The following is a 14496-nucleotide window of genomic DNA, read 5'->3' on the forward strand; positions in this document are numbered from 1 at the left end:
TGCCATTTGCGACAACATGGATGGAACTAGAGCGTATCATGCTTAGCGAAATAAGTCAAGCAGAGAAAGACAACTATCATATGATCTCCCTGATATGAGGAAGTGGTGATGCAACATGGAGGCTTAAGTGGGTAGAAGAATCAATGAAACAAGATGGGATTGGGAGGGAGACAAACCATAAGTGACTCTTAATCTCACAACAAACTGAGGGTTGCCGGGGGGAGGGGGTTTGGGAGAAGGGGGTGGGATTATGGACATTGGGGAGGGTATGTGATTTGGTGAGTGCTGTGAAGTGTGTAAACCTGGTGATTCACAGACCTGTACCCCTGGGGATAAAAATATATGTTTATAAAAAATAAAAAATTTAAAAAAAAAATAAATAAATAAAATTAGAAAGTCTCACTAACAATTACAGCTAACGGGAAGGACAAGCACCCTTTGTTTTATTTTATTTTAAATTTTTTCAATTTATTTATTTTCAGAAAAACAGTATTCATTATTTTTGCACCACACCCACTGCTCCATGCAATCCGTGCCCTCTATAATACCCACCACCTGGTACCCCAACCTCCCACCCCCGCCACTTCAAACCCCCCAGATTGTTTTTCAGAGTCCATAGTCTCTCATGGTTCACCTCCCCTTCCAATGTCCCCCGACTCCCTTCTCCTCTCTAACACCCCTTGTCCTCCATGCTATTTGTTATGCTCCACAAATAAGTGAAACCATATGATAATTGACTCTCTCTGCTTGACTTATTTCACTCAGCATCATCTCTTCCAGTCCCGTCCATGTTGCTACAAAAGTTGGGTATTCGTCCTTTCTGATGGAGGCATCATACTCCATAGTGTATATGGACCACATCTTTGTTTTATATGAAGTCATGGGCTTTGCAAATGTTTCCCCTCCTGGTGACTAGTTAACACAAAGGGTCCCCCTTTTCCTTTCCTGTTTCCAGGGCTCAACTCCTTGCCAGTCAATTTTTCTGTTTATTTTGGGCAACTCTGTTTCTTTCTCTCCGGAGTCTGTCAGTTTTGAACGGTGAGCGCATGGAGGTCTTGAAACGCAGATCAAGTCTTCCCCGCTAATCACCACCCTTCTGAGATAAACAGAAATACACTCTTGATAAATTTAGAAAACAGCAACGCGTTAGCGTAGCCCAACAGGGAAAACAAAAGGCAAACCACAAATGCAAAAATGTCAAGCCTATTCACAGCAGAAGGCCAGTTCTTAGAGCAGGGTGGTGAGGTGGCTCCCCCAGCTTCCTGTTCTCCCCGCATGACTGGGAGTCGCTAAGTGAAGCCCCAGAGCCAGAGTGATTCTATCCTCAAGACTTAATAACATTCCATTGCGACATAAATAATGCATGGTGCCCCGTTACATTATTTAGGATGTGCAAGGCAGCTGCAGTGCCCTGGAATCTGAGCTGACAGTTTCAGAACTGGCAGGAAAACATAGCGCATGCTTTGCACTAGGGTAGTACTGCTGGGCAAGCTCTGGCCCGTCTGGAGGAGTGTGCGGAGTGCCTGCAGACACATTTCCCAAGGAGAATGGCAAAGACCACGTTTCTGAGAGGAGGCAGCTGCATGGCCTCCCAGGGAGAGAGAAGGCTGACCTGTACAGACAGTTCAATTTTGCTCCTCGCCTTTAGAATGAAAGTCTGTTTTTAAAGAAGGTTGGAAATATTTTATATTTTCATGCCGATTAGAATTTCCTTAGGAAGATTGAAAAAAAGAAAAAAAAAAGACAACAAACCAGAAGAGTGCATCTTTCCTGTCATTTGTCTTCATATAAACAAATTCTGGATTCTTTGAACTGCATTACTCGTTAGGCCCTGAGCTTGGACACCTCTGGAGCGTGTGGTTATTGAAATAAGGCAAGAAAGGAAGGGTGTGTGTTAACATCTTTGGTTCCTCTCTGGGCCCTCATGCATCTTCTTATCTGATGAGTGGAGCTATCGGCTCAAATTTGCCTTTTATGTCGCTCTCCACTGATAAAACCCACCCTCCTCACTTTGTCCCCAGGGACCTGACCACCGGTCGCCGGGACCCGCAGGTCGTCCACAGGTTTCCTTCATCATGACCAGTCCCAAGACTGTCAGGAATGCAACTCTGGTCTAGCCAAGATGTCCCTCCGGTTCCATTTTGCACGTGGCTGATGCCCTGCCTCACGCCGACACGGTTTCAACTTCCTCTCCGTCCCGAGGCTGGGCTCCCACTTCACTAGCGTTTCGGGGACAGAGCGAGGCTGGAGTGATCAGAATGGACACTTCGTGTGGGGAGAAAGAGTCCATTTCCCCACCTTCCAGGGTAAAATTTGGCTTTTGAAATGTTTCAAGATTTTCATGAATTCCACCAAGTTTCTAAGTAAAGCTGCAAATTCATCATCTTAATTTACTTGTCACTCGACACTCCTTCTTGCCAATCCCATCAATGGCAGATAAACCTCTATCTTACCACGACTTTTAAAAAATATTTTTGTTCTGTTATGTCCTATGAAGACAATATTTATGTGTGTTTAGCACGTGGGGCATTACTGTATATTATCTGTGAAAAAGGAGCATATGCATTGGGATCAATCAGAAATGTAAGATTTCCTGGAAAATCAGGACTTATAGATTAAGAATAAGATTAAATTCAAAGCCAATGGGCATACTATGAAATATCTCATTATTGGATATTTATGTGAAGGCATTCACTTTTATCTGCTCCTTATCAGGCTGCTCTCATGTCGTCTGATGAGTTAGATGTGGATTATGATTTGTGGGGGACGTACCTTACATGCTACAAATGCCGTGAAAAAGCTGGAAATGGGTAACATGTTCTTTAATAAATAAAAGAGAAAACACCAAAGAATGTTATTGCCTTTCTGAGTTCTGAACTATTCAGGTGGTGGCTGAAGGAATCATGACATTTAGGAGACGTCTATTAAAAAAAAAAATCACATTCTTCAATTTCTTTCATGAGTGTTCTGTGGTTCCTCGAGTACAGTTCCTTTACCTCTTTGGTTAGGTTTATTCCCAGGTATCTTATGGTTCTTGGTGCTAGAGTAAACGGAATTGATTCTCTAATTTCCCTTTCTGTATTTTCATTGTTAGTGTATAAGAAAGCCACTGATTTCTGTACATTGACTTTGTATCCTGCCACGTTGCTGAATTGCTGTATGAGTTTTAGTAGTTGGGGGGTGGAGTCTTTTGAATTTTCCATATAAAGAATCATGTCATCTGTGAAGAGAGAGAGTTTGACTTCTTCATTGCCAATTCTTTTCTCCTTGTTGTCTGATTGCTGTTGCTAGGACTTCTAATACTATGTTGAACAAGAGTGGTGAGAGTGGGCATCCTGTCGTGTTCCTGATCTCAAAGGGAAGGCTGCAAGCTTTTTCCCATTGAGGATGATATTTGCTGTGGATCTTTCATAGATAGACTTTATGAAGTTCAGGAATGTTCCCTCTATCCCTATACTTTGAAGCGTTTTAATCAGGAACGGATGCTGGATTTTGTCAAGTGCTTTTTCTGAAAAAATGTTCATCATCACTAGCCATCAGAGAGATTCAAATTAAAACTCATTGAGATACCATCTCACACCAGTTAGAATGGCCCAAATTAGAAAGACAGGAAACAACATGTGTTGGAGAGGATGTGGAGAAAGGGGAACCCTCTTACACTATTGATGGGAATGCAAGTTGGTGCAGCCACTCTGGAAAACAGTGTGGAGATTCCTCAAGAAATTAAAAATAGAGCTTCCCTATGACCCTGTGATTGCACTCCTGGGTATTTACCCCAAAGATACAGATGTCGTGAAAAGAAGAGCCATCTGTACCCCAATGTTTATAGCAGCAATGGCCACGGTCACCAAACTGTGGAAAGAACCAAGATGCCCTTCAATGGACGAATGGATAAGGAAGATGTGGTCCATATACACTATGGAGTATTATGCCTCCATCAGAAAGGATGAATACCCAACTTCTGTAGCAACATGGTCGGGACTGGAAGAGATTCTGCTGAGTTAAATAAGTCAAGCAGAGAGAGTCAATTATCATATGGTTTCACTTATTTGTGGAGCATAACAAATAGCATGGAGGACAAGGGGAGTTAGAGAGGAGAAGGGAATTGGGGGACATTGGAAGGGGAGGTGAATCATGAGAGACTATGGACTCTGAAAAACAATCTGAGGGTTTTGAAGGGGCGGGGGGTGGGAGGTTGGGGGAACCAGGTAGTGGGTATTAGGGAGGGCACGGATTGCATGGAGCACTGGGTGTGGTGCAAAAACAATGAATACTGTTACGCTCAAAAGAAATTAAAAAAAATTTTCTAATGGCACCACAAAGAGTAATAAAATGGATTTGATATAACAAAAATAAAATTCATTTGTTTAAAAAAAAAGAGATGCAGTCTGTTCTACTCCTTGAAAAAAAAATCACATTTTCATATTAGTCTTTGATTATTGTACATTTATCCCATAGAAGTTAATATGAATGTTGCTATAAAGAATAAAATTGCTGCCTTTTCCAGATATATATTTTTTTCATGTGAATGTTGTCAGTGAATTTCCTGCCCACCCGTCTCTTCATGTTTACCCCAGAGGCAGGGCTGTTATTTGGCAGAGAGCTGAGCCAGTTGGTACAGATTTCTTTGATGGTTAGTAATTAGCAACTGCTCAGTAATTAACAACATACCCAACCTTGGTACTGCTAACATGGAATGTGACTTTTAAAATGTGTTAAGGTTTTAGTGCTGCCTTAGAATTAGGCAGTAGCGATGACAGTCGCTAGTATGTGCTGAGTGCCGAACATATGTTAAGCCTGGGGAGGAAAGGTGGGGCGACTCACTGGGACCCCCATATCCCACCAGCTTTCCCTGCACTGTCTCCATTGTGCAAACACCAGCTGCTCCCAGGCTCCTTCTGCAGTAAAATAATAGACATACTTCTTCCTAAAGAATCAATGCATGTTTATTATTAAAAAAGTAAAAATACAGTGTTAAGAAATGATTTTAAAATCACCCCCAATTCTATTGTTCAGAAGCAGGTATTACCAGGTAAGAATATATCTGCTCACACACACATATGTTCACATGGTTACACACACATACATATTTTGTGGAATTTGGACCATCGTAAACCTTACTTCATAGCTCACTCTTCTCACTTGACACTATTCTGAGGATTATTTCTGTTAATAAATACGTGCCTACAACATTTTACTTCATTTGCTGAAGAAAATGTGAATATCTTCCTGAAGTGTAAGTCCAGAAAAGTACACGAACTGTCGGTGTGTAGTTTGGTTACTGTTCACAATGCATATGGGGCTTGAGTGGGGACATGCAGAACGGGAGCGCCCTAGCACCCCAACCTCCCCATGTCCCTCAAACCACTGTCTGCCCCTTCCTCAAAGGTAACCTTTCTCAAAGTTTCCTTAAAATGTGTTACAATCTTAGTGATTCTTCAGAGTAAAAGTTGTCAATTCCTCATGGTGATGTTTCTCCTCATTTAACACTCTGCTTGCGAATCCACTCAGTGGTCGGCAGACCTACATACCACCATGATTAATAAAATATTTTTATGATCTTGAATCACATTCTGCCTCTACCCTGAGTCCCCTCGTGTGAATCAACCACTAATTCCAGGGCTGGTTGCTGGCACACACATTGGGCTGCGTCAGGTGTTCATTCTGATTCACTGGTGCTCATACATTTTCTGTTCTGAGGGGCTGGTTCTCTTGCTGTATGGGTTGTCATATATTTTGAGGATCACCACTACTTAGAGGATCCTGAAAAAAATGTCATCTCTTCCAGGACTGTGTCCCTACAGGGAGGGAATTGGCTGCCTATTTCCTTGGAAGTAGAGGTAAAATGCAAAATGTTTTTTTAAAAATTTTTATTTGATTTTTTAAAATTTCTTTTCAGTGTTCCAGTATTCATTGTTTATGCACCACACCCAGTGCTCAATGCAATACATGCCCTCCACAACACCCACCACCAGGCTCACCCAATCCCCCACCCCCTGCCCCTCCAAAACCCTCAGATTGTTATTTTATTTTATTTATTTATTTGACAGACAGATATCCCAAGCAGGCAGAGAGGCAGGCAGAGAGAGAGAGAGAGAAGAAGTAGTCTCCCTGCTGAGGAGAGAGCCCGATGCAGGACTCGATCCCTGGACTCTGAGATCATGAACTGAGCCGAAGGCAGAGGCTTAACCCACTGAGCCACCCAGGCGCCCGCTCAGATTGTTTTTTCAGAGACCACAGTCTCTCATGGTTCATTTCTCCCTCCAAATTTCCCTCAGCTCCCTTCTCCTCTCCATCTCCCCACGTCCTCTGTGTTATTTCTTATGCTCCACAAATAAGCAAAACCATATGATAATTTACTCTCTCTGCTTGACTTATTTCACTCAGCATAATCTCTTCCAGGCCCATCCATGTTGCTACAAAAGTTGGGTATTCGTCCTTTCTGATGGAGGCACAATACTCCATAGTGTATATGGACCACATCTTCCTTATCCATTCGTCTGTTGAAGGACATCTTGGTGCTTTACAGTTTGGTGACTGTGGCCATTGTTGCTATGCACAGTGGGGTACAGATGGTCCTTCCTTTCACTCCATCTGTATCTTTGGGGTAAATACCAATTAGTGCAGTTGCAGAGTCATAGGGAAGCGGGGGAAGCAGGCTCCCTGCTGAGCAGAGAGTCCGATGCGAGGCTTGATCCCAGGACCCTGAGATCATGACCAGAGCCAAAGGCAGAGGCCTAACCCACTGAGCCACCCAGGTGCCCCTCTATTTTTATTTCTTAAGGAATCTTCACACTGTTTTCCAAAGTGGCTGCACCAACTTGCATTCCCACCAATAGTGTAAGAAGGTTCTCCTTTCTCCACGTTCTCTCCAACACATGTTGTTTACTGTCTTGTTAATTTTGTTCATTATAACTGGTGTAAAGTGGTTTTGTTTTTAATCTTCCTGATGACTTGTGATGATGAACATTTTTTCATGTGTCTGACAGCCATTTGTATGTCTTTATTGGAGAAGTGTCTGTTCATGTCTCCTACCCATTTTTTTATATATATATATTTTTATTTTTTATAAACATATATTTTTATCCCCAGGGGTACAGGTCTGTGAATCACCAGGCTTACACACTTCACAGCACTCACCAAAGCACATACCCTCCCCAAAGTCCATAATCCCACCCCCTTCTCCCAAACCCCCTCCCCCCAGCAACCCTCAGTTTGTTTTGTGAGATTAAGAGTCACTTATGCTTTGTCTCCCTCCCAATCCCATCTTGTTTCATTTATTCTTCTCAACAGATGAATGGATCAAGAAGATGTGGTATATATACACAATGGAATACCATTTTTTTTTAACATGTTTATCTGTTTTGTGTGTTTGAGGAGTTCTTTTTTTTTTTTTTAAAGATTTTATTTATTTATTTGACAGACAGATCACAAGTAGGCAGAGAGGCAGGCAGAGAGAGAAAGGGAAGCAGGCTCCCTGCTGAGCAGAGAGCCCGATGCAGGGCTTGATCCCATGACCTGAGCAGAAAGCAGAGGCTTTAACCCACTGAGCCACCCAGGTGTCCCGAGGAGTTCTTTATAGATCCTGGATATCAGCCCTTTGTATTGTCATTTGTGAATATCCTCTTTCATTCTGTGGGTTGCCTCTTTGTTTTGTTGACTGTTTCCTTTGCTGTGCAGAAGTTTTTGATCTTGATGAAGTCCCCCAAATTCATTTTTGCTTTTGTTTCCTTTGTCTTTGGAAACATATCTTGAAAGATGTTGCTGTGGCTGATGTTGAAGAGATTACTGCCTATGTTTTCCTCTAGCATTCTGATGGATTCCTGCCTCACATTGAGGTATTTCATCCATTTTGAGTTTATCTTTGTATATGGTGTAAGATAATGGATGAATTTCATTATTCTATACATAGGTGTCCAATTTTCCCAGCACCATTTATTGAAAAGACTTTTTTCCACAGTATATTTTTTCCTGCTTTGTCAAAGATTATTTGACCATAGAGTTGAGGGTCCATATCTGGGCTCTCTACTCTGTTCCACTGTTCTATGTATCTGTTTTTCTGCCAGTACCATGCTGTCTTGGTGTTCCAGCTTTGTAGTAAAGCTTGAAATCAGGCAACGTTATGCCCTCAGTTTTTTCTTTTTCAACATTTCCTTAGAAATTTGGGGTCTCTTCTGATTCCACACAAATTTTAGGATTGTTTGTTCCAGTTCTTTGAAAAATGTTGGTGGAATTTTGATCAGAATGGCATTGAAAGTATAGATTGCTCTAGGCACTAATTCAAAAGAAAAGAGAGAAGACCCAAATTAATAACATTATGAATGAAAAGGGAGAGATCACAACACCAAGGAAATAGAAACAATAATCAGAAATTATTATGAACAGTTATATGCCAATAAGTTAAGCAACCTAGATGAAATGGATGCTTTCCTGGAAAACTATAAACATCCAAAACTGAAACAGGAAGAAATTGACAATCTGAATGGACCAATATCTAGTAATGAGATTGAAGCAGTTATCAAAAACCTCCCAAAAAACAAGAGCCCAGGGCCTGACAGATTCCCTGAGGAACTCTACCAAACTTTCAAAGAAGAAATAATATTTATTCTTCTGAAGCTGTTTCAAAGAATTGAAGCAGAAGGAAAACTTCCAGACTCTTTATGAGGCCAGCATTACCCTGATCCCCAAACCAGGCAAAGATCCCATCAAAAAGGAGAATTTCAGACCAATGTCCCTGATAAATATGGATGCTAAGATTCTCAACAAGATCCTAACTAAATAGGATCCAATAGTACATTAAAAAGAGTAGCCACCATGACCAGGTGGGATTTATCCCTGGGTTGCATGTGTGGTTCAACATTCGCAAATCAATCAATGTGATAGAACAAATCAATAAGGGAAGAGAGAAGAACCACATGGTTTTCTCAATTGATGTAGAAAAAGCATTTGACAAAATCCAGCATCCATTCCTGATTAAAACACTTCAAAGTCTAGGGATAGAGGGAACATTCCTAAACTTCATTAAATCGATCTATGAAAAGCCCACAGCAAATATCATACTCAATGGGAAAAAGCTGACAGCCTTCCCTTTGAGATCAGGGACATGACAAGGATGCCCACTCTCACCACTCTTGTTCAACACGGTACTAAAAGTCCTAGCAACAGCAATCAGACAACAAAGAGAAATAAAAAGTATTCAAATTGGCAATGAAGAAGTCAAACTCTCTCTCTTCGAAGATGAAATGATCTTTACATGGAAAACCCAAAAGACTTCACCCCCAAACTACTAGAACTCATTCAGCAATTCAGCAACGTGGCAGGATACAAAATCAATGTACAGAAATCAGTTGCTTTTTTATACATTAACAATGAAAATACAGAAAGGGGAATTAAGAGAACAGATTCCATTTACTATAGCACCAAGAACCATAAAATACCTGAGAATAAACCTAACCAAAAAGGATCTGTACTCGAGAAACTACAGAACACTCATGAAAGAAATTGAAGAAGACCCAAGAAGATGGAAGACCATTCCATGCTCATGGATTGGAAGAATAAACATTGTTAAAATGCAAAATGTTTAAAACCCATGATTATTGCTGTATTATTTTCCCAAGGTACTTTTATGGGCAAAAACATTGCTAATTCACCTGGTTAACGACGAGACCCTTGCTTATCCTAACTTCTTTACTCTGTGCCAGTGTGGGTATCTCTCCCAGCACCATCCTTGAGTGGATAAAGTCAAGCAGAAAGGTAAGGGCATCGTGAGACCCTTTGGGCAGAGCTGGTCAATGAGCAAACTCCATACTCTTCACTTCATGATTTGCTCTCCTTAAACCACCACAGCTCCCCGATCCAGAAACAAGGCAAATGTCATGTCAGTTATGCCTTTTGTAACCTTTGCAGAAGCTAGCATTCTGTAGGCGTTCAGTAAATACTGAGATCAAACAGGTCAATATTGAGAAAGACCGTATATCGAAGTGTAACGAATATTCACCATCTGCCTGCTGTAAGAATTGTATTTCTGTGGTTATTCTAGGAGACAGTAGGAGTTGCATGTAGAATGTCATTGAACTTTAAGTTTTGAACTCTGCAGAACAATGCCAAAGCAATTTCATGGAAATGTCTCCAACTCAGGACTTCCTTTCAGTAGCTTATTGCGGATTAAGATTTCTCAGCCAGTTTTTATTGCACAAGATGTGGCAAGTTATTTGAACAGAATTATCCATAGCTGCGTTGTCCAATGCCTTTGCACATGAGGTTGTTTGCATTTAAATTATTTGAAAGGAAATAAAATGTAAGATCCATTTTCTGGGTCCCACAAGCCACACGTCAAGTGCTCAGTAGTCATGTGTGGCTAGTGGCCACCAGCTGGGCAGTGCAGATGGAAGATTTCGCTGCTGCAGAAAATTCTACAGGACAGTGTTGACCTAGAGTTAGCTGCTTGGAAATGATCTTGATGTGTCAAGGATGGGCTTTTTTACATACACACAGTCAATTGGTGTTTTCTGTCTGTGTACTTGCCAGTTTCTATTTAGGAACCCTGTAACCCCCAAGGAAGCTCTCCACTGAAAATGGTATTTTGCTGGTCTGGTAAATTCATCTCTTCCTTCCGCATTGCAGAGAGCTGAAGCAGGCTCAGGGGTATGCAGTGAGAGGGATCAGTCACAGCAAAATGTCATGGCCAAGGGTGTTCCTCAGAAAGGCAGATGGGACTGCTGCTAAGGAGTGGCTGTGAGGTGCAAGTGTCCTTAAACCAGTATCTCTCACAGGTGTGTGTCATAAAAGCCTCACTGTGGAAACCACACCTGTCCATCCTTCCAGGCATCTTTGACCTTGCTTGGTTCCTCTGTCAGATTCCAGGCCTGCCCCCTGAACTCAGGGGCATTCCACAGCTTACTTGGAGTAGGACGTAAGTAGTAACATCAACACACAGAAGATAATTGGAGACCTCAGATAGAAATGTTTTCTTTGTTCTATGTGACCCTGACCTTGGAAACCATTAGAGGCATTAAAGTTGTCTTGCCTGATCCTGGGAGTTTGATGACCAAAAGCATGAATGGATGCTGCCAAACATATAGAAGACACTGTGTCCACAACCAAGCCTTGCCTTGGGAGTGCTCCCGTTGTCGTTGGGGAAGAGTGCTCCATCTCATGTGAAGTCCTCCCGTGGAGCACCTGAGATCTTGCAGCAGAGATGAGAAGGGTGTGGGAGGACAGTAAAGAAGGGCTGGGAGAGCAGCAGGATAGGACAGAGGGTGGAGCAGGCCTGAGGAGCTGTTATCATCCTCAGAGCTGACGGGCCAGGGAGAGGTGGCTAGACTGGGATGGAGAGGCCCTTAGGTGAAGGGACACTGCCAAGTCCTGGATGCCTGGCAGTGGGGAGGAAGGTACCAAGACCCTTCTCCTCACGCTCCTGCTCATATCTCCCGTTGGCCAAGCACTACCAGAACCAGAGATCCATGGGGCCCTCTGATGTTGTCCATACAGGACAGAGAAGGGCAGAAAATGGATGTGGACAGCAGGCAGGCAGAAGGTGTCCAGCCTAGAGGATCTGGAAACATTTGGGAAACGGAAATCAAGGAAGGGAGAATGTGTTTGTAAACTCATTGGGAAAGATGTGTGGTTGAGTAGCATTCCACTCTTTCCTTCCCTTAGGGATGAATCCATTGACCAAAAGAGGACACCATTTGGGAAAAAGGAATTTGAAATACTGAACTTGAGTAGGTCATGGCTTTGGTGACACATCAGCAGACAAAAGAGTGGATGGCAGACCCATGAAGTCTCTTCTGGCACTTGCTTTTGTCAAGATGTTTTCTCTCTCTCTCTCTCTCTCTCTCTCTCTGTGTGTGTGTGTGTCTCTCTCTCTCTCTCTCTCTCTCTCTCTCTCTCACACACACACACACACACACACACCTGCCCCATCCTCACCTGACACGGCCCAGCTGCCGGGACCAAAACTGCTCCTAGGTTGAGTGTGTGCAGATGTCCCTGGTCCCTGCTGCACGGGGAGGGAGCTATGCTCATCTGCAGATGGCAAATATTTAACTCTCACCTAGTTCAGCCTGTAAATCATGCTATGGGCTACGGCCTTGGGTGAGACACCGTCTCCAGCATTTCTGAAACAGGTGCTCTGACGTCTCCCTGGACCTGGGTGACATGCAGAGCTGGAGGTGGCAGGCCAGGTCTTGGGCTGTGAACCACCCATTTGCCATCCCTCCTTTGTTGGCAGAGGCATGTTATTTCTTGCAACACAATGCGATTTGGAACCCACAGACTGACGAGAAGATTTATGAGACTTACTGCCCTGCCAATGGCTTCGGACTGAGAGATTCGTGACCAGCATGTAATCCTACTGGGCTGACAGAGCAGATAATGAGGGATTCCAGTAAAGTCTGTGGGGGAAATATGGTGGAGAATATAGTGATGATTGTTCTGTTCAGAAACCTTAAGAATCTATGCTATTTTACAGCATAACTTAATTTGAGAACAATTGGTAATATTATGCCTCAATTTCATGGCTCATAAAGTCTGAGGTAGTTCAAATAATAGCAAATTATTGTCTAAATCAAAAACTAATTTTAAGCACTATAGTTGGTCTAGTTTTTTCCTTAGAAAGTGCAAATAGTGTGGGATTAGGTGAAATGTGGTTACCCTGAATGCTTGTATCCTCGCAGTAGCAGGGGATGGAAGGAAGTGCCCATTCCTTCTGCATCTTCAGAGTTATGTGGTGTGTGGCTGTGTGTGCATGCTTGCATGTGTGTGCCTGTGTGTGTGCATGTTTGAGGTATTCATAATGTGACATACATACGTGTGCATGTAAGTGGTTGTGTCTGTGTGGTATGTGTGCATCTGTGTGCGTGTTTGCCTGTGTGAGGTGTTCATTGCATAATGTGCATGTGTGTACATGCATTTGTCTGTGTCTCTGTGTAATATGTTTGCATGCATGTGCATGTGTATATGCCTGTGTTTGGTGTTCATTGTGTGATGTGCATGTGTGGTGTGCAAGCATGTGTGTGTGAAGGAGCAAGGACAGGCGAGAGGTAATTGTTCAGTGTGAGCTACAGGAGCTGGTAGACTAAAGCCCGTGAGTCCAGTTCAGTCTGATGCTTACATTTGTATGGCCCCACACTAAGAATGGTTTTTAATTTTTAAATGGTTGAAAAGAATCAAAAGAAGAATAATATTTCATTATGTGTGAAAATTATATGGAATCTAAATTTCAGTGTCTGTAGTAGTTTTGTTGGGATGCAGCCATGGTTATGGATTGTCTGTGGCTCCTTGCAGGCTGCAGGGGCAGAAGCATGGAGCAGAGGCTGTGTGGCCCACAGAGCGTGAAGTAACGACTGCGTGGCACTTTGCAGAAAGTGTGGTCTTCTGCACATGGGCAATTTCATGGGTTAGTTCACTTAATCCTTACTTAATCCTGTGGTGTGCTTTTGTATCCATTGTATCAATGAGCAAAGTGAAGTCGTATGATACGTTCCCAGAGTGACATGCCTGTCTTCTGATCCCAGGTCTTTCTGATTCCAAAACTAGTTCTCTGTCTTCTCTCCATGCTTGGTGACATCTTCCCCCAGATCTCCACCACTCTAAGGATAAAATCTAAAATCCTATCATGCCCTGAGGCCCAGTTGGCTCTACCCCACTCTCCTCGGCCATTTACCACTCTCTCCAAGTCACACTCTAGAGCAGGAGATTCCACAGTGGTCCATGGTGCTGCCCACCTCAGGGCCTTTGCACATGCCTGGAACATTCACTTCCTCCCTCTTTATTTGTCTACCTCCACCTGATCTTTTGGACTGTCCTTGGTGAAGCCATCTGCATGGTTTTGTGCTGGGTCCACTTGTTATTCTTCTCACTATGGTTCTGGGTGGGAGTCGACAGCAGAGGAACATGTCCAAGATGTGGAAGGTAAATATGAAGGCCCAGTGACTACATGCTCTTCTGAGCATGAATGATGCCCAGATGCCTTGAAGCTAACACATGTTGGCTCTCCAGCACCCTGGACCTCCTGACCTCCTTCTGTTCTTCTGGATCCTGGACAAGGATATGTGTAGGCCCTAAGGGGCAGGGAGCTGCCTTCTGCAGGGTGCCTATGTCATGGGGGTCAGGAGAGCTGGGAGAAAACCAGGGGTCCCAGTTTTTCTTCCCAGGTCCAAGTTTGCATTCCTGCTGTCCTGCTATTCTAGCTAATGGCAGTGAAAACAGGCCCATCCTGGACATAGAGGTAGGAGCTCGCTGTGGATTCTCATGGGCTTCCTTTCACAGTCTCCGGTGAGAGACTCTCCTGATCTTCTCACCTCTCACTTCTGGGCCTGTATTTCCCCAGCATCTCCTATGATTGTGTGAAGCTTGAGTCGCTATAATGAACCCCTTACTCACCCCTTATGTCATTGGGAGGGTTCTGCTCCCCTGATGGAACTCTAACAAGCCTACTCCCTATTGGGTTAATGCCCTGACTATGTTAACATATCACCTTAGACTTCTACATTG

General features: G+C 43.2%; 1 protein-coding gene across 7 annotated transcripts in view; it reads left to right on the forward strand.

Moving 5' to 3' along the window:
- The window catches only part of IGSF5 (immunoglobulin superfamily member 5), an 81881-nt gene that overhangs the window by 45715 nt on the left and 21670 nt on the right, over positions 1–14496 (forward strand). For 3 of the 7 annotated variants that reach the window (XM_059392365.1, XM_059392367.1, XM_059392366.1), the window contains exon 9: positions 5789–5840. The exons of 2 other annotated variants lie outside the window; for them this stretch is intronic. In XM_059392365.1, coding sequence (XP_059248348.1) covers positions 5789–5840 — 52 coding nt within the window. Of the gene's footprint in view, positions 1–2021; positions 4124–5788; positions 5841–13287; positions 13394–14496 lie in introns of those variants that run through there. 2 more of the 7 variants (XM_059392369.1, XM_059392368.1) reach the window with 2 other exon arrangements.

This window comes from Mustela nigripes, chromosome 2 (assembly GCF_022355385.1).
Source record: "Mustela nigripes isolate SB6536 chromosome 2, MUSNIG.SB6536, whole genome shotgun sequence".
Taxonomy (NCBI): Eukaryota; Metazoa; Chordata; class Mammalia; order Carnivora; family Mustelidae; genus Mustela; species Mustela nigripes.